The sequence below is a fragment of the Diceros bicornis genome, chromosome 28 (assembly GCF_020826845.1).
Source record: "Diceros bicornis minor isolate mBicDic1 chromosome 28, mDicBic1.mat.cur, whole genome shotgun sequence".
Classification (NCBI taxonomy): Eukaryota; Metazoa; Chordata; class Mammalia; order Perissodactyla; family Rhinocerotidae; genus Diceros; species Diceros bicornis.
Window position 1 is genome coordinate 38,273,802 of NC_080767.1, and position 23,416 is coordinate 38,297,217.

Consider the following 23,416-nt stretch of genomic DNA (forward strand, 5'->3'; position numbering starts at 1 on the left):
AGATAGCAGTCTCTGGGCTGATGGGGTGACAGCCACCAAACCCCTCAGGTCCAGCCTCCACCCTCCAGGCCTGTTCCCAGGAGGCCTAGGATCCTGGAGTCCCTGGAAATTAGCGGTGGGGGTGGCGAAGCCAGAAAATCAAGAGGTTCTCATTGGCCCAGTGGTGCAGGACCTGCCTCTGCCTCCCACCAGCAGGAGAACAGGGGTGGGGCGGGCTGGGCTGCCCCGGGAAGGCAGGAGGCTGGGGACAGCAGCCAAGGGGACTGGAGACCTCCTAGGCCTGTGGGAACACGGGGATGGATGGGTGGGGGGCTCCAGGGACCCAGCCTCGGTCACCTTGGGGCACGAGACCCCGCAGGCATCTGCCCCCAGCCCAGCTCACAGACACAGGCAGGCCCCAGCACCAGACACACACACACACCGGGTCCCCGGTTTTTGGGCAACAGGTGGGATCCCCAGCCACCATGGATGCGAGGGAAGGGACCAGGAGGGGCAGAGGAGGCTGGCCTCAGATCTGACTCAGAAGGATCCGAAGGTTCCCCTTGATCTGCTAACAGGGCCCCAGGGGGGCCGTCTGCCCCTCCTCTGCGTCCCCATAACGCGGGGGGTTTGGACCGGCAAAGTGGAGGGGCTGCCGGGGGCGCGTGGCAGGTAGAACTTTGGGTCCTCAAGTCTGCCCCGGCCCCCACCAGCAGAGGCAAATTGGGGGGTGGGGACAGCGTGGAGGCAACGTGTGACCTCCCCGCCCAGGGGGCCTCAGTGTCGGGGTTAGCCTGGCCCACTCCAGCCCAAGAGCGGGTCAGCCATGCGCGGGTGGGCGGAACGTTGGCTCAGGGGCAGGGTGCGGTGGCGTCTGGGGACGGGGTGCGGTGGCGTCTGGGGATGGGGGGCGGGGGCGGGGGCGGGACCGGCCGGGCGCCCGTCTAGCGGTCCTCACGGACCGGCCGGATCTTCATCTCGGAGAACTTGAGCGAGTACTGCCAGCCGGTCCAGGAGGACCACTCGACGCCGTCGGCGTAGGACGCGTGTGCGCCGCGCAGGTACTGGCCGTTGAGGTTGGACGTGTGGCAGTTGCGGTACCACCAGGCGCCGCGGTAGAAGGCGGCGCAGTTGTTCTCCGAGTGGTCGCTGTCGCGGTCCTTGGTGGTGAACTTCATGCCGCTGTGCTTCAGGAGGGAGTCGCCTGCGCAGGCGCGCACGCGGGTGTGTGCTCACGTGTGCGCAGTGCACTCCCCTGGACTTAAGTGTGCACACGTATGCACGTGTCCCCGCATACACTGGCGCACACGCGCGCACACACCTGCCCCCGGCCCTACGGTGTCCATGCGGCTCACATGCACTCACGGTGCCACCCTGGGTCCCCGTGGCTGTCCGTGGGACAGTCTCCACCCCTCCTCCCAGCTTCTTCACACACTCCCCTTCCTTGCTTTCTTGCCTGGGCCTGAGAGGAGAAGCCCAGCCCAGAGGGTTCAGCCACCACACCTGAGACGCCCAGCAGAGCCCAAACCCCAGGTGTCCCGATTTTTTTTTTTTTTTTTTTGCTCATCTGCACAATGGGTGAACCGTCCAGGCCCTGCCGGCCTCTCGTGGCTGGGGTGAGGACCGGGGAACTTGCAGGGGGAGGTGAGAAGCCCTGATCCGGACCCCAGAGGGCGGAAGCACTGGACCCAGCAGGCAGGACCTCCTCTGCCTGCCCCTCCTCCCCACCGCCTGCTGCGGCCCGGAGCCCTACCTGCCGTGCCGGAATAGTCGGCCACGGTGAGCGGGTACCCGTCCTCCTCGGGGTCCACGGAGAACAAGCCCACGCCGAAGCTCCCGTAGTGGGCGTAGGCCGTGCCGTTGTCGAAGTCCTCCAGGTCCACGTGGAGCTCGTAGGCAGCCTGCGTGGTCAGGGCGTGGATCCTCTTGAGCCCTGGAGTCGGGAGAGAACAGGGGGCTTAGGGGGTGACCTCTCAGAGAGGACCAAGAAGCAAGAGCCAAGCTCATGAGGTTGGTGACAGAAAGAGACAACCACCACCAAGTGAATACTGTCGGCCCCGGGCTGCTTCCTTCTTCCTGGGGGCCTGTGTGCAGGAAGCTAAGGACGGCCAGTATTCCATGTTTCAGCTTTTCTCTGTTCGCTGTGCTTTCCAATGTGAGCTGAAGGCTGTAGAAAGACTACAGGAGTCAGCAGGAATCTGGAAAATTTGGGCTGGGGGTGATGGCACCCTTATCCTCTTTCACACTCTGGGCTCCAGCCAGACCGGCTCTGGTACTCACCCACATTTCTCTGAACCTGGCCTCTGAGCCTTTGCACATACTGTTCCCTCTGCCCAGGAGACTTTTCCCCACTCCTCCTCACCTGGTTGCCTTCTGCTCATTTCCAGGTTTCACCTCCTCAGGAAGGCTGCCTGACTTCCTGTCAGGGTTGAGGACCTCTGCCAACCCAGGTGCTCCCCCCACCGCTGTGTATCATTCAGCTGCCTGTTTCCTCGTTGGCCTTCCCCAGTGCGGAAGCTCCGTGAGAGCAACATGACTGCCCTGTTCACTGCTGAATCCCAGCATGTGAGGGGGGGCCCAGCACACAACAGGTGCTCAGTAAATGCTGGCTCAGTGGGAGAGAGGCAGAAGACGGTGCCCGTGTCTCCTGCTGTCTGCAGGGCCTGGCTCTGTAGCCCCCCACCCCGTCCCACTTCCTTCCTCCCTCTGTCCTCCCCTCCTCAGCTCTCCGGTGCCCATCCTGGGGTCTCACCCCAGGCCTCCCCCGCCTCTTCCTCTCCGTCCCTCTCTCTCACACACACACACACACTCACACACTCACTCACTCTCACTCAAGGTGCTTCCCTGCCGCTTTGATTGCCTCTTGATTAAGAGGGCATTTAATGAAACGCCTTACACAAGCTATCAGCATCCAGTGACATTTCTCAGCCTCTCCCTCCCGCCTTCCTTTCCAGAGCCCCAAACCCCCCCCCCGTCGAGGTCAGCGTGTGTGTGCAAATGGGGCGTGAGGGCTGTGCCGACCCTTCCCCGTCCAGCCCGGAGGGAAGATCTGGTCCGGTCGTCCAGGTCCAGGGCAGGGAGAAGGAGCCGTGAGAGGAGTGACGGCAGGACGGCGGCGGGCCCGCCCGCCCGAGGCCCCCGTCTCCCCTCCCTCCGCCCTTCCCTGGGCTGGAGGCTCCCGGCCCGCTGCTCGCCCTCTCTGGGCCCCGGCTCGCACACCTGTGGGGTGGGCCTCACGGGGCGGATGTGAGGGGCTAGCAGGGCGTCACAAACTGTAAAGGGCAGACAGTAGCCCCCAATGACAGCTGCCACCACCTGGACAGCACTTACAAATGCCAGACACCGTTCTCAGTGCTTCCTGTGGGTTAACGAATCCAGTGGGGTTCGAATGAGTCCAATTTAATTACGGAATCCCTGTTCAGCTCTCAGAACAGCGCCCGGCCCACTGCACACCTTATCTGGGTGTTTGCTGCTGCTGTCGTGCTATTATTGTCCCTAGTTTATAGGTGAGGAGAGTGAGGCACAGGGAGGTCGGGTAACTGGCCCAGGTCACACAGCTGGTACGTGGCAGAGCTGGGATTTGAACCCAGGCAGTTTGCCCAGCCTCCTTGCTCTTATTCAGTTCTTGCCCAAGATGAATAATCTGAATCAGGAATAGGGCAAGAGGAAAACCAGCCCAGTGGGGATGCTGAAAGATTCCTTTCCTGTCACTGAATGGTCGCTGGTGCCCACATTATCGCACCACTCCTTTGGGCTGCACAGTGCCCCATGCCTGATGCCCGTCCCAGTGCCCACGAGGGGCCCCTGGGCAGGGAGCCCAGAGGGAGGCGCAGATACTGGGGCCTCTGGGCTCCCTCTCGGATTCAGTTCACCCTCATCTCCACTGTCTTCCCTCGAATGCCAGTGCCCGCCCCCCATCTTTGCCCTGTGCGTTTCTCCAGCCTTGTTGATCTGCCAGGATACGAGCAGCCCCCGCTCCCTTGGGCCCCTGGATAGTGAGCTGAGATCTGACCCCATCATCCATCAGAGTTCAAATCACAGGGCGAAAGGAAGAAGCAGCTGACAGATGACAACGGGGAGGAAAAATCATCACCCCAGTGAACTCCCAGAAGGATTCAAGATCTGAGGCTAACATAAAACACTAAAAAAGCATTAAGAAAAAATACAGGAGACATTTTTAATAAAACTGGGAGGGGAAAGCAGGGCCTAAAATCCAGAAGATATGAAGGAAAAGATGGGCAATAATTGACTACATAAAAATTTAAAACTTCTAAGAAATAAGCAATAATGGTACCAAAAAAAAAAAAGGCAAAAGAGAAATGACTGGGAGCGAACATGCATCACGTGCATCTGACAAAGGATCAATACCTTAATATATAAAGAGCTCCCGTAACTCAACAGGAAAAGACACAAGACTCGATGAGAAGGGGACAGCAGGGTGGAGAAGCGGAGGGAGGGCAGCGAGGGGAGCGGAGGGCTGGGCCCGAGTTGACATTCTCGTCAGGCTCCCCGTCTGCCAGGAGCTAATCAAGGCCCCGCTTAAATGCTTCCTCCGCGCCCTCCGCAGCTGCTGATAGATTTCAATTAAGATGCTGCCGAGTGGCAGAGGCACCAAGGCTGCTCCAGTGGGGTGGGCAGTGATGCGGGAACAGGGCCCCCACCTGGCTGCCTTCTCCCTGTCTTTACACACCCACCCTGGGGGGAGGCTGGGAGAAGGGTCTCCCTCCTAAGAAACTTCTCTCTCCTGACCCCCATCATGCCTCTGCTGTCATTCAGTTCCGGGGATGGGTCAAAGCTGGGCTGGGCTTCCCCCCCTCAACACACACACACACGCACGCCAGCTTGTGACTCATGTCACTTGTGCCAAGTGCCCTTCCTTGCTGAGCCTCAGTTTCCTCATCCATAAAAGAGAAGGACAGCAGGCCACCGTCCTAGGCTGGGTGGGAGGTGTCGGGCGATGGACGTAAAATGCTCCCCACAGGCTGGGCACACAGGAGGTGTGTGGTACATGGGACTGTGGTCATGAAGTCCACACTGGGGTGTCTGGCCTCAGGACCTTCCTGGGGACCGGGGACACAGCGGAGGTCAGGGCAGACAGGGTCCTGCCCTTGTGGACGCCAGGTCGGTGGGGGGAGACTGACATGGAGCAAAGGACGGTGCAAATCTCCACCCAGGTGCCTCTGCGCACGCAGGGGAGCGGCCGGCGCGCACCTGGACCCCACCCCTGGGGCCGACCTCCCCTTCCCCCAAGGGGTTCCGCTGAAAATCCTTGCGGACCTGGGACCCTCCTGACCGCACCCAGAGCCCAGATCTTGGCGCTCAGCCCTCTGGTTGGTGCTCCCCGCCAGCCACACGCCTCACACCTTCACTCTGACCTCCTCTGCCCCCTGCCTGGCCGGGGAACGTGCCAGATACCTGTGCCCGGGGACTCTAAAGTGGGACGGGTGTACCGAGGAGTGGGCCAGGTCGTTCAAAGGATACTCAGGGGACACGTCATCCCTGTGCCATGTGCTTATTTTAATATATGTTAAAAATATAAATGGGGGTGACTGCTAATGGGGCCACAGGGTTTCTCTTTGGACTGGAAAAAATGTTCTGGAATTAGATAGTGGTGACGGTTGCACAACTCTGTGAATATACTAAAAACCACTGAATTGTGCACTTTAAAATGGTGAATTATATATATCACATACACACACAAACCAAAACCTCACCTCAAGCCACAACTCTCTCCCAAATATATACAGGACCTCAGACCTGTGATTTTTGTGGATGTTATCCTTTAGAATAAAATTATGCAAGATATTCAAATTTTAAAATACTGAGTGAATTTAAAGATAAATAGTAAGTAAATAAGAGTAATAACAATAACATTGACATAAGCTTTTTGCCCTAACTTTGTGCCAGGCAAGGATCCGTGCCAGCTGTGGGAGACGTGGGTGTGCCATGGGAGCACCGGGAACCGTGCCCAGGAGCACTGACCTGCTGCTCTTCTGGGAGGTACGCCCTTGGTGTCCCGAGCACAGCCATGGGGCATTGCTGACCCCCGAGGGTCAGGCAGTGTTGGGGGTCTCCTGGGAACTGAGCTCTGCAGCTGCCCACAGCTTGTGGGACCCCAGACAGCGACCAGGTCCCAGGGCGTCCCCACAGGAAGAGCACACGTCCCCACAGGACCCACTTCCTCTGGCTTCCTGCTCGCTGACCTTGTTCACACTGAAAGCACTGATCACCTCCACGCAGCACCTGTGAGCTGACTCATGCGTGCCGCGGCCAGGGGGACCCAGCCGGCCATCCATCGGGAGGGCCGCCCCCTCAGCCTGGGACGCACAGGGGGCCCACCTCGGGCAGGCGTCAGTGGCTCTCACCTAGCCAGTGCTCCCCCGTGAGCTTGCCGAAGCCGTCTCGGTACGCCTCCCAGCCTCGGAAGAAGTTCACTGAGCCGTCCTCCCGGCGCTGGAACACCTGCAAAGGGAGGAGGAGGGTGGGGTGCTGGCACCACCGCCCCAGGCCCCCCCATTCCCTCAAAAGCTCCCGGCACCGGGCCTGGAGCAGAGCAGGGCTCAGGAGCCTCGTGGTGGCCCGAGGCAGGACTGACCGAATGCCCACAGGCCCCTGACACGTCCCCTCAGGAAGGAATCACGGTAGACCGGGGTGGGGTGGCTTCCAGGCCCACCTCTGCGGCCTCACTGTGAGACCCTGGACTGGGCCTGCTTGGGCCTCAGTTTCCCCACTGGTTAAATAATGAGGGTGGAGGGCAAGGGCCCTGGTATCTTTTCCCAGGTCAAAACAAAACCGAACAAAAATCCATTCTCGAGTTTTTAAAAACCGAGAAAACACACACACACGTAGACACACAGACACACACAGACACACACACACACACCCCACCCCCAGGCTTGGCGTTTGGAGCTCCATCTCTGAAAATGCCTCCACCAGAATCACACACAACTGCCCCCCACAAAAAAGCCCGGGCAGGGGACCAGCGGGGGCTTGGGAGACTGGAGCCCCAGCCGCTTCTCAGGGGACCATGAGGAGGCCACAGCCGGCTGGCCTGTGACCCAGGTGCCGAGGAGCAGCCGGGCAGCCCCGTTCTTCATTTTAATAACATTCTTGATTTGGGAGCCGGGAATCCCAGCGGTTAAATTGCTTTGAAATAAGCACCACGCTGGTCCAGGCCAGAGCTGCCTCGAGTATTGACAAGATCCGCTGACAATCCTGTTCCAAGCCCCCCGTCCCCCGCCCCCCACCCCCAGCTCTTTCTGTTCAACAAGCCGTTTCTGCTCATTTGCAGAGGCAGCACCCCACCCCGACCGCCTCGTCTGTGCCCGCGTCTGGGGTGCCGAGCTGCGGCTGCGGTGCCAGCGAGCTGCCAGTTTCGTTACTAAGCAGCCTGATTTCAGCCGCCCGGAACTGCCGGGTGCGGCATCTGCCCGCGGGGCCGCGGGGCCGCGGGGCCAGCGCTGGCCGCATGCTCCGCGTCGCCCGCAGGGACCTGTCAGTCACAGCATCTGGGCAGCTCTGACGTCAGGGGGTGGGAGGGAGATGACATCTCTCTTTTCCTGCTCTGCTACCCCGAACCTGGCCGGCCCTGCAATGTGCAAGACCTCAGAAGAGGGCTGCACGGGAGAAAATTTGATCAGGCTCTGGAGATCTGAGAGGCAGTGGAGGGCGGTATTGATGGCTGCGGATTGGGACCCTGAGCACGCGCCCTTTGAAAAACCTAATCCTGGCAGAAGCTCAGAGGCTCCACCGAGAAGCCATGGGGCAGCTGGGGGCCTGTTTCTGCTGGAGGGGTGTACCTGGAGGGCCTGGGGAGAGGCAGTGAGGGGCGGGGGTAGTGGTTACAGATTGGGGCTGTAGAGCCCTGGCGGGTTAACCAGCCTCTCTGAGTCTCGGTTTCCTCATCTGTAAAATGGGGACCATAGTAGCATCTCCCCCACAGGCTGTGGTGATCCTGAAAATAAGCCCAGGGCCTGGCACACAGGTGGCACTCAGTAATGCGAGGAGGAGGAGAATACAGCATCAAGAGGCAGGCCCGGCCCTGGGTCTCCTCCCCTCCCCGCTCCCCCAGCCTCTGCCCCTGTCCACACTGCTCCTCCTTCCAGACCAGCCCTGCACACCCACTCCCTGAGCCGCCCCAGGGGCCCGCCAGAGTGGCCATGCCTGGCAGGGCTGGCTTCTGGGAGGGATTCCAGGGTGGCCCTGGAGGAAGGGAGGGTCCTGGGCCCCGCGTTCACCTGCCGTATGGCCTAGATAAGTCCTTCCTTCCCTCTGGGTCACACTGTCCTCACCCACTGACAAACCCCGCCTGCCAGGACCTCAGCGAGGCGTCAGTGGCACAGTGGCTGGTATTATTATTGCCATCATTATTGTTTTTCCTGTTACTACTATTAGGAAGTAGAAGGTGGGGGTGCCAGGATTCCAGGCACGGGCAGGGCATGAACCCTGGACATTGCACAGACAGGCAGAGTGGCCGAGACCGACTGGTGTTGAGAGCCAACCACAGCGGACGCTCGGGGTTGATGGCTCCCCGCCGAGTGCACGCAGTATTCACCAAATGCTTACCCCAACCCCGGAGCCCGGGTTCGGTGTCCCCCAGCCCCACTCCTCGTTCCAGTAGACAGAAGCCCTGACACTGGCCAAAGTCAGGCGGCCTCGAGCAGTGGAGTGGGCCGTCTGACCCACACCTCAGGCCCTCAGCCTAAGGCCACGCCGGTGGCCTCTCACATCCACACTCTCATTTGCACTGACAAGGGCGTCCCAAACCTGGGGCACGCCTTGTCTCCATGTACAAGCCTCTCATGCCAAGAGCCGACCTCTAAGCCCGCCGTCGTCCTCGGCCCGTCTTCCCCACTGCCCCCCGGGGCTGAGTGCCGGCACAGGCATGACCCCTGCTGGGGCTCGGCCTGGGGACATGGTCAGCAGGGGTGAGCGCATGTTCAGGGGCCACCTGGGCCTCCCTGCCTTTCTCCTCCCCCAGGAAAGTTCTCTACAGTCCAGAGTGTGGCCGATGTTCCTGACGAGTGGTGGTGGTTTGAATCCACACCAGCTTCGAAGCCACAGCAAATGTTGCCAGCTTTGCAGAAGTGGCTTTTAGACTTTTCGACCGTGACCCAGGGAAATGCAGTTTACATGGTGACACACACTCCCGGGTGTTCGTATCTGAAGCAAAAGCTCCCTGGAATGACACTTGCCCTCGTCAAGACAGATGGGCTCTGACATTTTCTATCCTGTTCCGTTCTATTGCATTCTATTTGACTTAAAAAATGATGCTGATCACAACCCATTAAATTGATTTCTCCACCTGCCAACAGAACACGACCTGCAGTTTGAGAAACGCTGCCCCGGACGTTGCCGGCCTTCGCCACGGGCTGTCTTTATTCCTTGGCTCAAACGCTGAGTGGCCGAGCGTGCCGGGCACCAGCTAGGATCTCAGACACGGAACCTTGGCCTCACTCTCGCACCGATTACAGCGCATGGCCAGCAAGTTCCAGGTGCGCGAGGCCACAGATTGTCTGCCGGTTCTCCCAGGTGCTCAGGAGTATGTGATCTGCACGCCAGGGTGAACTGCAGCTGTGGCTTAAGATTTCTGGAAACCAGCTAGACTTCAGGGACGCTGGATGGCCGGATGTCACCAAGCAGAGGCCTTCAATTACACAGCAAGGATCAGCCAGACAGGAAGATGCGAAGAGGGAAGCGAGTCAAGGATCCATATCTCCACTTCCCCCTCCTCTGTCCCACCCACAGAACACGAATCCCGGCTTGGGGAAAAAAAGTAGGGACACAAAATAACTGTTTATTAATTTTGAGGCTAAAATATTCATCGGTTCAGCTCCTGGGGCATCGCCCTTGGGTTCCGGCTGCAAGTTGATTGATGGAGAAACGCCTGCCGCCAGCGCAGCCTCCTGGGCAGGCGCCACGAGTGGGCAGACAGACAGAGCGTGTTTTCTCGACGCGGCTTCTCGGGAGCCAGGCGCCTGCCGCCCGGCGCGTCTTCCAAGTGCCGTGCAGGGGCTCTGCCAACGGAGCGCCGGGCCCACATGGTCCTACAGATGGTGCTGGTGGTTTCAAAGGAAGGAGCGACCGCGCTTGGGGCGGCGGGAGAGAGCAGCAGCGGGGCTGGCTGTCCCGTGTTTGTCAGACGGGCTCCGGGGGTCCGTCTCGCGCTCCGCAGGTCTGGTCCCCCTTCCTCTGACGGGGCCTGTCTGACCTGTCCTTGTCTGCCACGGTGCCGAGAGCATGGAGTCGTCATGCTGAGCGCCGGAGCCCGGCTCCCTGGTCACCCCAGCACTGGCCAGTGCCTTCCAGGACAGCCTCGGCCCTCCCCACCACAGCCCGGGAGATGAGAAGACTAAGGTTTGGAGAGGTGGGGCGACCTCTGCAGAGAGGGGAGCCTCAAGTCTGGGGTGCTGGGGCCCATTGAGGCCAGAAGAGGGGGCCTGAGGGTGCACCAATACAGAGGGTGGCTGAGGGGTGCCCCACGGCTGGGGTGTGGACATTGCTCCCCCACACTCGTGAGTCCACTTGGCCCTCGTCATAGCTGAGCCGGGCCAGCCCCAGGGAGTGCCCTGGGCTGGCACCCAGGAGACCCACGTTCTATCCTCCAGCCAACAGGCCGTGTGACCATCTGAGTCTTGGCTTCTGTCTTCTGCAGAATGAAAAGGATTGCTGCCCCAGGCCCTGTGTGGTGTGCTTGGGCCCAAAGGGGGGACTCTGGCCCTCAGCAAGCTCCCAGTCCCAGGAGAGATGGACACACAAGCCAGCGGTCTCAGGGCAGAGCAGCTCCCAACCTGGCATGTTTCTTAGATCCTCGTGACTCAGTTTTCTCATCTGAGAAAGGGGGGTGATAACAGCCCCTACCCACAAGGATGCGGTGACGGTTAAATGTGCTGGTTGATACACAGCATTGCATAATGGTAACAATTGTTGTTACGTGTACTGGGAGCTCAGAGGAGGATGAACCATCTGCTGGGGCGGTTGGGAGGGTGGTCCAGGAGGGCTTCCTGGAGGAGATGCTCAGCTGAACTGCAGATTGAGCAAGGTCTTGGCAGGCAGTCAGTGGAGCTGAGGCCCGAGGGATGGGGGCTGCGTGGGCCCAAACCCTGTGAGCTGGGGAGGGGGTATCTCTGCCACCTTAGGAGGGTCCCCAGGAGGCAGCATCTGGGATTCTTCCTAGACTCTGATGAAGCTGCTGCAGAAACCAGCCACAGGCAGGATCGTGTTGGTTATGCAGCTGTGGTGTCCACCAGCCTCCCAGGCCTCCTGAGCAGTCGATTCTGAGAGGAGGCGTGGACAGCTATGGCTGAGGCGGATTCTGCATTAAAAGAAAGAAAACTTGGACATGCGAGCAAATGCAGCCGCTCAAAGGCGGCCCTGGGGAGGCTCTGCTCGCTCTCCCGGGAGACGGTCAGTCGCTCCTTACATCCTTGCTGGACTTCTCTGGGCAGTGGCCCCAGGGAGCCTAGGCTTACTGGCAAGAGCCCAGGTTCTGCAATAAGGCTGAGCTGAGTTCGAATCCTGGCTCTGCCTCTCCCAGGCCATGTGCCCTCAGACAAGTCACGGACCCTTTCCGAGCCTCAGTTTCCTTCCTATAAAAAGGCACCACCATCAGCCCCTTTGTCACCCTGCAGAATGGTGGCAAAGATGCAAAAGCATACACCAGGTGGCACACAGGAAGTCTAACCACCGTCACCTCCCTCCCTTCGGAACCAGCTGCCACGCCCAGAAGGAAGTGGGCCCACTCCTTGTTTGTGACTGAAAATGGTACCCCCGGGCCTGGCGCTCTGCCACGCTTCCAGGCTTGGCAGTCGGTGCCTGCCCGCTCCTGGCAAACACGCTCAGAGCTGCCATTTATCAAATGCTGAGCCTCCATGTGCCTCCCCGTCCACGGTAGAAGTCTGAAGAATCCAAACGGCTCTGGATGGAGGCAGGCTGTCTCCATGCAGACAGGGCAGGCAACGAGGGGGTGTCGTCACTGGTCATTATAAGCACGTGTGGGCTCCGAGGCTCCCCGGAGCAGTAGGGAGCCGGTGCCGAGCAGGTAGCAGCGTGGCCCACTGACGTCACAGCAGATGCCCCTGCCATCAGAGCCTCTGGGACAAGGGGGACTGGCCACGGCCTCAGCCCACGCAGGGAGGAGAACACACCCAGCGGAGTGTGCAGGCCTGCTGCCCGGCCTCCCCAGCGTGCATCCCGCATCCCGGCTGGGGCGGCCTGGGAGCTTTTCATCTCTTCTGAGCCTGATCCCACCGCAGGCTGCGCTACGCTTGGTGGCGGCTCCTTTGATGTTTTCCAAGTGAGGAAAGGATTTTCCTCCGTGGCTGGGAGCTCAGGTGGGGAGGGAACGGGGCATGGTGGGAGGGGTGGTTTCTCCCACAGCGGAGCCAATTAGAGGCGTATCGGAGCCAGGTGACCCCACGAGACAGTAAAATGCCTGGCAGAGCGTGGGCACCCTGCAGGACCAGGGTTTGGGCCACTCGGCTCGTGGCGTTGGGGGCGGCTGGCTGTGCTGTGGGTCTGAGCGAGGGCTCGGAACAGAATCGATTCTGTTGCAGGTCCCTGCGGTTAGGAGATGCTGAACTGGACCCAAACTGTGACCCCGGCTGCTGATCATGAAAGATGGGGGTTTGGCCATCAGGCCCAGTTGACGGTGCTGTTATGGGCAGAGCTGGGTGGGAGAAAGGCTGTGACTTGGGGCAGAGAGGCAGGGTGGTGGGGGGGCCCAGTCTGCTGATGCCGAGCTGGACCCTCCTTCTGATTGCCCAAAACCCACCCGGGGCCCTGGGCATGGCCACCCCGTTCCCCAGGCCCTGCAAGGAGGCCAAGCAAGACATGAGGGCTCCCCTGCTGGCTGGATGAGGAAGGGTCCCCCCAAGAGGGGAGGTGACCTTTCCAGTCTCACACAGCGGGGAGGCGAACTGGAAATGCCAGCTTCATCCCACGCGTCACCTTCCAAATGAGGAAATTTGGCCTCTATTTTTGCAAATCTTCCTGCTCTGTAAAAACACCTCTTGACTACGAGATCCCACAGGGCGGAGCCAGGTTCCTCTGGTCACAGGGAATCCCCGAGGCTCGGCGTGGCCCCCTGCTCTCCCTTGTCCCTCCCTCCCCTCCCTCACAGGTGAGCAGCCTGCAGAGGATTCTGACCCTCTCCGGCATGAGCAGCACTGCATCACCCCATTTATCAGACAGAAAAAGTGAGCCTCAGAGAGGTGAGGTGACCGCGCCAAAAGACGCCAGCGGTCACTCATTCGGCAGGTATTTAGGCAGCGCCCATGATGTGCAAACATTCAGAGCCCTGAGCTACGGTGTCCATGAGATGGCGAGTCGCTGCCCCGTGGAGCTCGCCTGGCCGGGACACAGACAGGCAGCACATGGACAAGTGATCGCTAAGCCGCACCTGTGACAGGTGCACAGAAGGAGCCTGAGGGTGGATCTGGCGGTCAGGGAGGCCTCCCAAGGGACACGGTGACCTAGCTGGGCCCAGTAAGGAAGGCCCCTTGCCCGGGGTCACAGGTCAGCAGGGGTGGCCCCTCCTTTTCTAGGGCAGGGATGGGGTGCTACTCTGCAGCAAGGATTCAGGGCCTGTGGAATCCACACTCCCCGAACTGCCCCCCTACAGTCCCCGAGCGCCTTGGCCCCACATCCTGGGTCACTCCCACCCTGGGGAAATCCTGGGGGCAGCAGGAGCCCACTCTCCCTCAGGAGAAAGCCCAACTCCTAATGCGCCGGCACCACCTCACAAGAGCCAGCCCTGCCCGCCTCCACCACCCCGTCCCTGGCCCCTCGAGCTCCATCCGCCAGCAGAAGGGAGCCACCACGTTCCCAGAACAAGCCCTGCCATCTCCCTGTGGACCTTGCACGTGTGTTCCCCTTGCCTGGAACCCTGTTCCCCGCCTGCCTCCGCTTCATCCCCCAGCACTTGGACTTCTCCTGGCTGCCCCAGGCTGGGTGGAGGGCTCTCCTCTGGGCTCCCCATGACCCCCAGCCTGTAGCCCTCGCACAAGTCAGCTGACTCGTCCAGCTCCCCACCAGGCTGGGAGCTTGCTGCTGAATCCTCTGGCCCGTGCTCAGTGGTTGAACGCGTGGAGAAGTAAGTGCCACTGTGTGACAGTTCCACAGACGTGCACAAGGCTGGGCCTCGGGAGGCCTGGGTGCTGCCCCAGGCGGGCTGCTCATTTGCTGGGTGGCCTTGGACAAATCTCTGCCCTCTCTGAGGCTGCCCTGCCTGGGAGAGCAGTGGTTATATAAACTGTAAAGGGTCCCCCGGGCAGGCAGGGGTGCCGAGCCCCATCCTCGCCCAGTCCAGCCTCTCTGGGAAGCAGGCTCTGGCTGGAGTGTCCAGCCCCAGGCGCCCTGTCCACCAGGGAGGGGCATCCAGTGTTGGCACTCGAGGCTCAGCAGTTTGGACGTGGAGCCTAATGAGGATGGATGGTATCGGGGTGCAGAGAGGCAGCGGCCGGCTCCCTCCCAAACAACAATTGAGTTTCTGAGCGATTCCATGTGGCAGGGAGGTAAGCCTGACGGACGCCCAGAGGTATCTGGAAAAAGATTGCTTTTGATGGAAGCCCAAATGGATATTAACATTTATCGGCCACGCAAGCACTTCTCAGCGAGAACAGCCTGTCTTCCAGAGCCCCTGATCCAGGTGTCTGCGCAGGAGGGCCGAGCGGCCGGCATTCCTCCTCGACTCCTCTCTAATCACCCCTCAGCCCGGGCCTGGGAATCACCCGCCTGTAGACCCAAATCCTGATTAACTTCCCGGAAGATTGGCCCCAAGTCCACCGAGTGGAAGATGCATGGCCCAGGCCGGCGTCTCAGTCTTTCATTAAGGCTGTCCTAACCCTTAATTCTGATTTCTGGGCTCTGGCTGGGGCTCTGGCGCTGTTCTGCCTGCTGAGGGGTCCCCAGAGGCAAATCCCATAACTCAGATGTTGTGAGTTAGGAAAACAAAAGAGCTTTTAGACCCGGACGCAGATCAGCACATTTGAAAGCTCTCCTCTGGAGCCCGAAGAGAAGTTCAGCCGTGCGTCTGTCTCCACGTCTCTCGGGGGTCCAGCTGCTCTCACGCCGGCTCTGCCCTCCAGACGTCTTGGCCCCCTGCCCACCCGCCTCACTCGGGCCTCCCCGCCTCCCCCCCTGCTCGGGACAGCTGACCCCTTTCAAAACTGACCAGGGCTCTTCACCCTACATCCCCCTCGAGAAGCTTCCCTCTCCCCTCTGCTTGGGCATCAATTCACCCCAAATGGTCAACTCCACGCTCCTTGGTGAGAAATGGAGGCACCCTGCCTGCCTATGTGGGCACCGCTGGTAACTGCTGACCCCCACCCCTGCTTCAGGTCCCCACCGCTGTCCCCTGGACTGCCGTGGATGCCATGCTGGCAGGGAGCTCGGCGAGGGGCAGGGTCACACACACCTTGGCCATTGTTGGGTCGCCAGCGCCTTGCGCGGGGCGCGGCTCATTGTCATAGGTAGTTACGGCACAGCAGCCAGACCTGTGCTAAGAGCTCCGCGAGGATCTGGCGGTGGAAGCCTGGGTCAGCCCACAAGAACCACGGTGGACGTGTCTTGGTGGCTGTCCTTCCCGTCTCCTGAGGTTTGGTGGGAGGCAGGGACAGGGCCACCCTCGCGGCTAGTGACTCCAGCTGCGAGCCTTCCCTGGTGGGGAGGGCTGCAGGTGTGTGGCCCAGGCCCCACCATCAGAAGCCCCCACTGACGCTGACCCACTAGCCGGGAAAGCGAAGAAGCGGGCACAGAAGGACCCTCTCTCAGAGGAACAGCGAGATCTTGGTGGGGGGTCCGTGCCGTCCCCCACTGTAGCTGAGTCCCGCGCTCAGGAGCAGCAGCCCTGGGGCAGTGGGGTTCTCACCAGGCAACCCCTGGCCGGGTCTGGGGGCTCTGTTCCTGGCTGTGTGGCCCTGAGCTGGTTTCTCGGGTCTCCTAGCCTCCCTCCAGTACATTCCTTTTCTGCTTAAATCAGCCACTTGCTGTTGCCTGCGGTTAAGACCTCTAAGTGAGGCAGGTGGGTCCTCATTCCACGGCTGAGGAAACTGAGGCTCAGAGAACTGAAGCAACTTGCCCGAGATCACACAGCAGGACTGAGAGCCACGCCCAGGTCTGTCTGTGGATGTCGGAGCCCAAGCGTGTAACCACCATGCTCTCCATCTCCCTGGCACAGGGGCTCAGTTACAGGCCTGTCCACTGAGTGAGCAGTGGACAGTGCCTCCTCCCCTCCTCTCTCCCTGCTCTGCCCAAGGACACGCACAGTCAGGTTGTGGTTCCTGAAGCACAGTTCTTATCCTATCTTTCCTCTCTCCAGCACCCTCAGTAGCTCCCAGTGCCTGCCCCAAACCCCACAGCCCAGGATATAACAACCCTTAGCCTCACCTCTTCATGCGCCATCCCCTAGCTACTGTTTCCAGAATATGCTGTGTGCTTCCTGACTCCCAGACCCTTGTTAGGTTGTTCCCTCTTCCCAGAATACCTTCTCCTTCCTGCGTACTCAAAAATCCCAACAACTCTTTAAGGCTCATCAGAAATGCCCCCTTCTCCAGGAAGCTTGTACAGAGCCTCCTCCAGCTCTGCTCACCATGACCTCTTCCACCCCAAATCCCTGCAGACTCCGAGTTCCTTGGGAGGACAGGGGCTTCCCCATCTCTGTACTTCCCCAGTACCTGGTACACAGCAGGTGCTCAAAATCGTCTGCCCATTTGAAATGAAATGTGAAGCCAAAAATCCTTCAAGAGTCAGTTTTAGGGTCCTGCTTTCCATTGTCCCTGGGTGTCCCAACCACAGCCAACTCAGGGAAGCTGAGTAGCTTTCAGAGTGGCACACAGACATCCAGGGACAGTGGTGTAGGTTGTTCACTGCTCAAGGGCACCTGGCCAAGGCTCACATCTGTTCTCTTTGCCAAGCCCAGCACCCCAGTGTCCCCAAAGGAAAGGACATGCACTTTTTAAATTTGCACCAAGTCACCTAATGGCCAGTGGCGGCCCTGCTGAAGCCCAGCCCCAGGCTTGAGCCTCAGGAGAGGGCTGGAAGTCCGCCAATGTGGAGGGGGCAGGGCAGCAAACTCGCTTCCCACCGTCGGTAATCCCGGCTCTAGAATGGGGTCAGCACACCACGGCCCGCAGGACAGCCCCTGCCTGCTGCCCGTTTTTATAAGGCACGTGAGCCAAGAATGGTTGGAACATTTTTAGATGGTTACAAAAAATCAAAAGAAGAATATGTTTAAATAGTCTGAATAATATTTGAGGAAGAATACACGAGAATTTTATGAAATTCCAATGTCAGTGTCCACAAATCAAGTGTTACTGGGACGCAACCACGTTCCCCCTCAAAGGCAGAGTCGAGTCGTTGGGACAGAGACCACGGGAGACAAGTGTGCCCACCCTGCTCTAGAAGGGGCTTCCCAGATCTGGAGACTCCTTGGGGTCTTCGAGCCAGGGCCCTGCCCACCACACCACCCCCATCTCCCAGATCCGGGAGGTTCCAGGGCCACCCACGCTGTCCCACTCCTGCCTTCCGCGGGCAGTCCAAACATTTCATTGCTCCCAACTGCCACCCAGGCAAGAACCACACGGCAGTCACAACAGCTCCTCGCCAGGAAGCCATCAGGGTCTCTGCTCCCAGAGCTGGCTCCCCCTGCATCCCCCACACACGCGCCATCCCCTGGATAACTGAGTCAGCATCCACGCGCGTCCACCCTGGGTCTCACGTTAGTGATGCATTCCTGGTGGCGTGTTCCATCCCAGGACCCAACCCCAACCTGCCCAACACCCCCGGACCACTGCTCTGGGAGAGCTCGAGGCTCAGGGAGCAGCAGGTGACCCCAGGCGACGGGTCTGACATCTACCTCCGAGTGGCCCCCCAAGGGTCAGCTCACGACGCCCACCTGCCCTGTGCAGGTTTCTGTGGGTGTGCACTTCTTTGGTGAGATTATGGGCAGGTTTGTGGGGCTAGAGGGCACCAGGCAGGGCCGGGCCAAGGGTGTAAGGCTGGATGAGGCCACTCACAGCACCCCGGGTTCACGTGCACAGCCTCTGGGTCACCCCGGGGCCTGCCCTGAATGTCTAGGGGGTCGAGAGGAAGCGGGGCCTGGCCACGCCGGCGCACAGCCCAGGAGACTCACCGTCCAGCCGCCGCCGTCTGTGCGCATGTCGCAGTAGACCTGGAAGCCAGCGGGGTAGTGTGTGGGGAAGACCGAGTAAACGCCATCCTCCTGCTGTCCGCTCAGGAGGACGTCCAGACAGTCTCGCGGCCGAGAGCCTGAGACAGGGCAGGCCGTCAGGGAGGCTGTGTCCCCACCCCACCCCCCGTCCCTGGGTCTCTCTGACTTGTCTGTCCACCTGGCAATGCCACGTGGGCTGCAGAGCACCGGCCTTGGGGTCAGACCTTGGCTCTGCCACTCTCTGGGTGAGTCTGGGTGAGTGAGCACCCTCTCTGAGCCTCGCTTTCCTCATCTGGAAAATGGGCACAGTGAACCTGGCCTCGTGGGCTGGGAGAGGGCTCAACAGGAGGGTGCACGTAGGGCACCTAGCGCTGCCTGGCGGCAGGAAGTCCTCGGCAACAGCAGGTTCCTTATCAGGGCTGGGGGGATGGTGCTGGGGCATGAAGCGTGGGCCGCTGTGGAACTAGGGTTGGGCCCCGGCATCTTGTTGTGGGGTAACCCTCCCTCCGCTTTCCCTGCTCCCCGGGTCACCCGAGGAAGGCAGCCCCCACCCCACTCACCGTTGGCACAGCCCCGGGGCCGCGATCCCCTGGCAGGTGCCCTCTGCAGGTCAGCCTTGACGCGGGGCCGGCCCAGCCCTCGGTCCCTCTGCAGGGTGTCCAGGATGTCGCTGACGGAGTTCACCAGGTGAGCCATGTGGCCCTGGCTCTCGGAGAGAAGCTGTGGAGCAGGGGGATGGGTGTAGGGGCAGGGGCTCCGTGGGCACCAGCACGGGCCACCCCCCAGGTGGAGGTGGGCTCCTGGTGCAATGGCAGCCCCCGCCCTGCCCTAGCCCCAATCCGAGGCGGTCTGAGTATTCAGCAAACAGGGGCTCAGGTAGGAGGGGACAGAGTGGCTCCAGCAGACCCCTGTGCCCCTGCTGCCCCCAGGCCTTGTTCATCCGTTCCTGTGCCTTCACAGGGGAGATGACTGCAGGAGGCCCTCCTGTGTGCTGAAGAGAGCACCTGGCACCAGGCAGAGCTGGGTTCAAACTCAACTACCCATCTACCACTAATACCCCTGTGGGGGTGACTCAGCCAAGCCCCAAAACGGGGCTCACATGGCCTCTCGGGCCCAATTACTGCGGGGACTGGTGACAACGCATGGGAAGTACCCAGCACAGTGTGGGGCCCACAGCAGGGCACTCAGTACTCGCCTCATTATGCAAATCTGTACAGCACCTTCCAGGTGACAAAACCCCCTCACCCAATGTGTCTTCCGATCCCCCAGCAAGGTGCGAAAGCAGGGGGATGGCCCTGCACTCCACAGGTGGGGACCCTGGGTTACCCCGCCCACCCCACCCACCCCCATGCGTTCCCTGGCGCTCTGATGTCCACCGCCTCACCTCACCCCGCAGCATTGCCAGGAGGGCGGACTTGAGTTGTCATCTCCCTGTTACAAATGGGGAAACTGAGGCCCGAAGGAGAAGTCTCTGATGGATAACGTCCTCAGGCCACTTCCCCGGGGCTGATGGGCAGGAAAGGAGCCCGGGACTGTGTCACTGTGCAGGGAGCCCAGGCAGGGGTGGAATAGGGACGGTGGCTCAGACCCAGGCTCTTGTGTGGATTGTGGGGTTTGACTCGGCCCCTCCTCCACTCAGCAGCCGCATGACCCTGGAGAAGTCCCTGAACCTCTCCACACCTCAGCTTCCTCCCCCGTGAACCAGAGGAATGGGAGCTGTTCTTCGGGGGGCCCGGGGATGGGAGATTCGTGACAGCCCGTGGTCTGGGCCTGAGGCTCCGCGGGTGTCCTCTGTGTGTATCACTCCCACCGCTGAGCCGACGGCCACCCTTCCCGCGATCGCGGGCCGGAGGTCTGCAGCTCAGCAAGTCCAGCACTGTCTCTGGGGACCTCTCGGCTCTGCCCACTGCCTGAAGAGTCTGGGGTCTGCAGCCTCCCCACCCCGGGCTCCAGGAGGCTGCAGGACCACGGGAGCGGCAGCAGACCACAGCCAGCCAGTGTGGAGCCTGCTGGGTCTTTACACACGGAACCTGTCACCTGCCAGATAATGGCTCGTTCGAGGAAGGAAAATAAAAATATACAGTGCCAGCAGTTTACAAAGTACATTCGAGGCTCGTCTGGAAGCAGGGACCCTGCAAAGCTCTTAGTTTCCTTGTCAGTTTGTCCTCGGCTGAGCAGGTGATTCAGTGAGGCTGCGCCTTGGGGAGAAGGGCGTGGGGACCTGGCGGGGGCCTTTCGGCAAAGCCGCCGATTTCTCCCTGGGCTTCACTGCAGTGTCCTGTACACAGGCCCTGTCAGGGGAGCCCCCCAGCCGGATGCAGGCAGCCCCCAGGGGGTAGGGGGCGGGAGCCACCCTGCAGGGTGTGGCGGCAAAGATCACTGGGCTCATTGGTTAAGTCTCTAGAGGACTGCCCATCCTTCTGTGACGAAGCCGACACACTTGAACAATTCAGGCATCAGGCACGGCCCGCTCTTGCTAACAGGCAGGGAAGACCTCCGTTTAAACCAGCAAATGATTAAAGTTGAAAATGTACATATAAACATGCCCCGAATTAATGGGGAGAGTCAGTCCCTGCTCGCTGAGCTGCACAGATGCGTTCACGGGGAGCCGGCAGCTTTTAGAGGCAGTGACATCAGAGGCGCTGCTTCCAGCACTTGGTAGCTGTGTGACCGAGCTGAAACAAGGCACTCCACCACTCTGAGCCTCGGTCTGCCCCTCCACAGAATGGGGTGACGACCCCCACCTCCCGGGGCAACCATGCTGCAAAGTGCTTGTTAACATATGGCATGGGCCCCGCGCGGGGGACTCCCATCGTTACTACTGTGAACAGGGTTTTCAGTGGTGGCTCCCTGTGGGCTGGAACTTCAGTTTATCCAGTTTCCACCATGATGGTAACAGAGATGCTGATGCGCAGACGGCATCTCTCAAGTGCCAGACTCCGGCCGAGCCTTGTGCAGTCAGGAGCTCCAGCATCCTGCTGGGGGTGGACCGTGTTGTCTCCATTCCACAGGTGAGGAGACCCACCGCAGGGGGGGCACCTGACATGCCCAAGGTCCCTCAGCTGGTCCTGGGTGGAGCCTGGATGGGATCCCGGCTCTGCCAACTCGAATCCTGAGGGCAGAACCACTTGGCTCTGCCGCTCCTGGGCCAGGGGGCTCAGGCGTCTGTGTACACGAGGCCCCCTGGGGCTTGCTGAACTGTGGGATGGGGATGGTGGGATAAGGTCCAGGGACGTGCCTTTTAACAAGCAGCTCTGGCAATTCTGACAGGGGGTGCCCATGGGTACTGCTTTGAGAAACCCAGGTCTGGGCTGATCAGCTGAGAGTCTGGGAAGCTTGGAGAAGAGGAGCTAGGAGCCGCAGTGACGTGCTCCCCAAGACACATGGTCTCTGAAATCACCCCGAGTCTGTGGGAAATTAAACATTCTCTCAAGAATTAAATATATCAAGTGAGCCAAGGCCCTACTGGGCCCAGAAAAGCGATTAGTCTTGCAGGAACAGCTCCAGGCCTCTGCGAAGGTGGGCGGGTGGGAGACCCCCAGGTCCCTCCCGCCAGTCCTCCACCCTGCCCTAGGGGTGAGCGTCTGTGGGCCGGGCCTGCTTACCAGGGCCTGAGCCATGTGGAGAGTGAGGTGGGGGCCCAGCTCACCCGGAAAGTCTGGCGGTCTCCCTGAGCCTGCTGATGAGGGGTGGGGGCGCTGCAGATGGAGGGGGTAGCAGGAAGGCGGCCGAACATGCCCCCCCCGGGAGGGGGAGGCCGCCTTCCCATCAGTCACCCAGACAGCAATGATGAGCACTGCAATCTCTCCAGCTGCAGCCTCCAGAGCGAGGGAAAAGGCCCGTTGCCCATGAGCTGTTAGGTGACCGAATGCCTGGTCATCAGGGTGTCCGGAAAGGGCTGGGACGGATGGTGGGGGTGGGGCTCGCCTCCTGGTCCCTGAGGACCTGAGTCACAGGGTGACAGGGTGCAGGGCTGGAGGCTGGCCCTGCACCAGGAGGTCAGATGCCAGGCCCGCCCTGGCCACCCCCTGGACAAATCCCCACTCCTTTCTGGGCCTCAATTTTCTCTTCTGGAAAATGGCAGAAGGCCAATGAGATGATCCTAAATCCCTGGTCCTATGGGAGGCAGTTCTCGCTGGTGCTCCAGGCGTGGTCAACCCTGGAAACTCTTCACTCAGATCTACCCTGCCTCTGCTGCGACCTGGCTTGGCTCAGGGGTGAGGCAGCAGCAGTGGGGACAGGCTGAGGGTCTGGTTGGGCTCCCTCACCGTGCCTCCTGCCCTGGAGAGCTGTGGGGGTGTGTGGAGAGGGGTGCGGCTCTCTCTGGCCGTGTGGCACAGCCGGGAGAGGGCTTCCCACTGACCAGCCCTGTGCCCTTGAACCTCGATTCGCGGCTGACGGAGGCCGTGTCCTGCCTCGCCGGCATCCCACCTGCACTGGAGCGCCTGGGAAGCCCCTCGAACCCTGGATCTGACCTGCCTGGTGGATGCCACAGGGCGCCATGCAAATACCCAGGGTCACCAGGACGGCGCACAGAATCCTGGCACCACTAGCTGTGTGGCCTGGGATGACAGACTCTCCTCTCTGAGCCTCGTTTGCTGGTCTGTGCATGGGAATAGCAGCCGCTCCTGGTCCCGGGGCACTTGGGGATCAAGTGAGGCCGTGGACACCAGGCACCCAGCACAGGCCCCCCGCTGAGACCTGGAGGCGCAGACCCTGCCCCTTACCTGGATGAGGCGGCCCTGCTCGCTCTGCAGGGCGCTGAGCCCCTGGCCCAGCGTGCCGTGCCCCTTCCGCAGCCCCACGCACTCCGTCTGCAGCTCCGAGGCCCGGGCCAGCAGCCGCGGCAGCTGGTCAGCCAGGGTGTCCAGCAGCTCCTGCTCCTGGTGGCCCGCCAGCCGCGGCCTGGCCTGCTGCTCGGTCAGTGCCTGCAGCACGGAGGCCTGGGCGCCCTCCAGGCGGGCGAAGCCGTCGGCGAGGTCAGGGCAGCGCGGGTCGATGAGGATGCTGAGGCGCGAGCTGTCGGCCCTCTCCACGGTGACCAGGGCGCTGTTGGCCCCGGCCGGGCCGGTGCTGACGACGGGCGGGGGCGCGGTGCCCGGCGCGGGCACGTGGTTCAGGAAGAGCACGGCGCCGGTGACTGCCGCGGCCAGCAGCACCGCCAGGGCGAGCAGCACCGTGCACAGCACGTAGCTGCAGCTCGGCCGCTGCGGGCCAGCCCCGGGCACACGGACAGACGGACAGACGGACGGACAAGAGAGAGAAAGG

The 23,416-nt window shown here is 61.0% G+C and overlaps 1 protein-coding gene across 1 annotated transcript in view; it reads right to left on the bottom strand.

Annotated features, from left to right (window-relative positions):
- Nucleotides 1-923: 923 nt before the first annotated feature.
- FIBCD1 (fibrinogen C domain containing 1) overlaps nt 924-23,416 on the bottom strand; it is a 31,648-nt gene continuing 9,155 nt past the window's right edge. The window contains exons 2-7 of the mRNA XM_058524791.1: nt 22,876-23,355; nt 18,709-18,868; nt 18,110-18,246; nt 6,345-6,441; nt 1,733-1,912; nt 924-1,183 (exon numbers count right to left, since the gene is read on the bottom strand). Coding sequence (XP_058380774.1) covers nt 924-1,183; nt 1,733-1,912; nt 6,345-6,441; nt 18,110-18,246; nt 18,709-18,868; nt 22,876-23,355 — 1,314 coding nt within the window. The remainder of the gene's footprint in view (nt 1,184-1,732; nt 1,913-6,344; nt 6,442-18,109; nt 18,247-18,708; nt 18,869-22,875; nt 23,356-23,416) is intronic.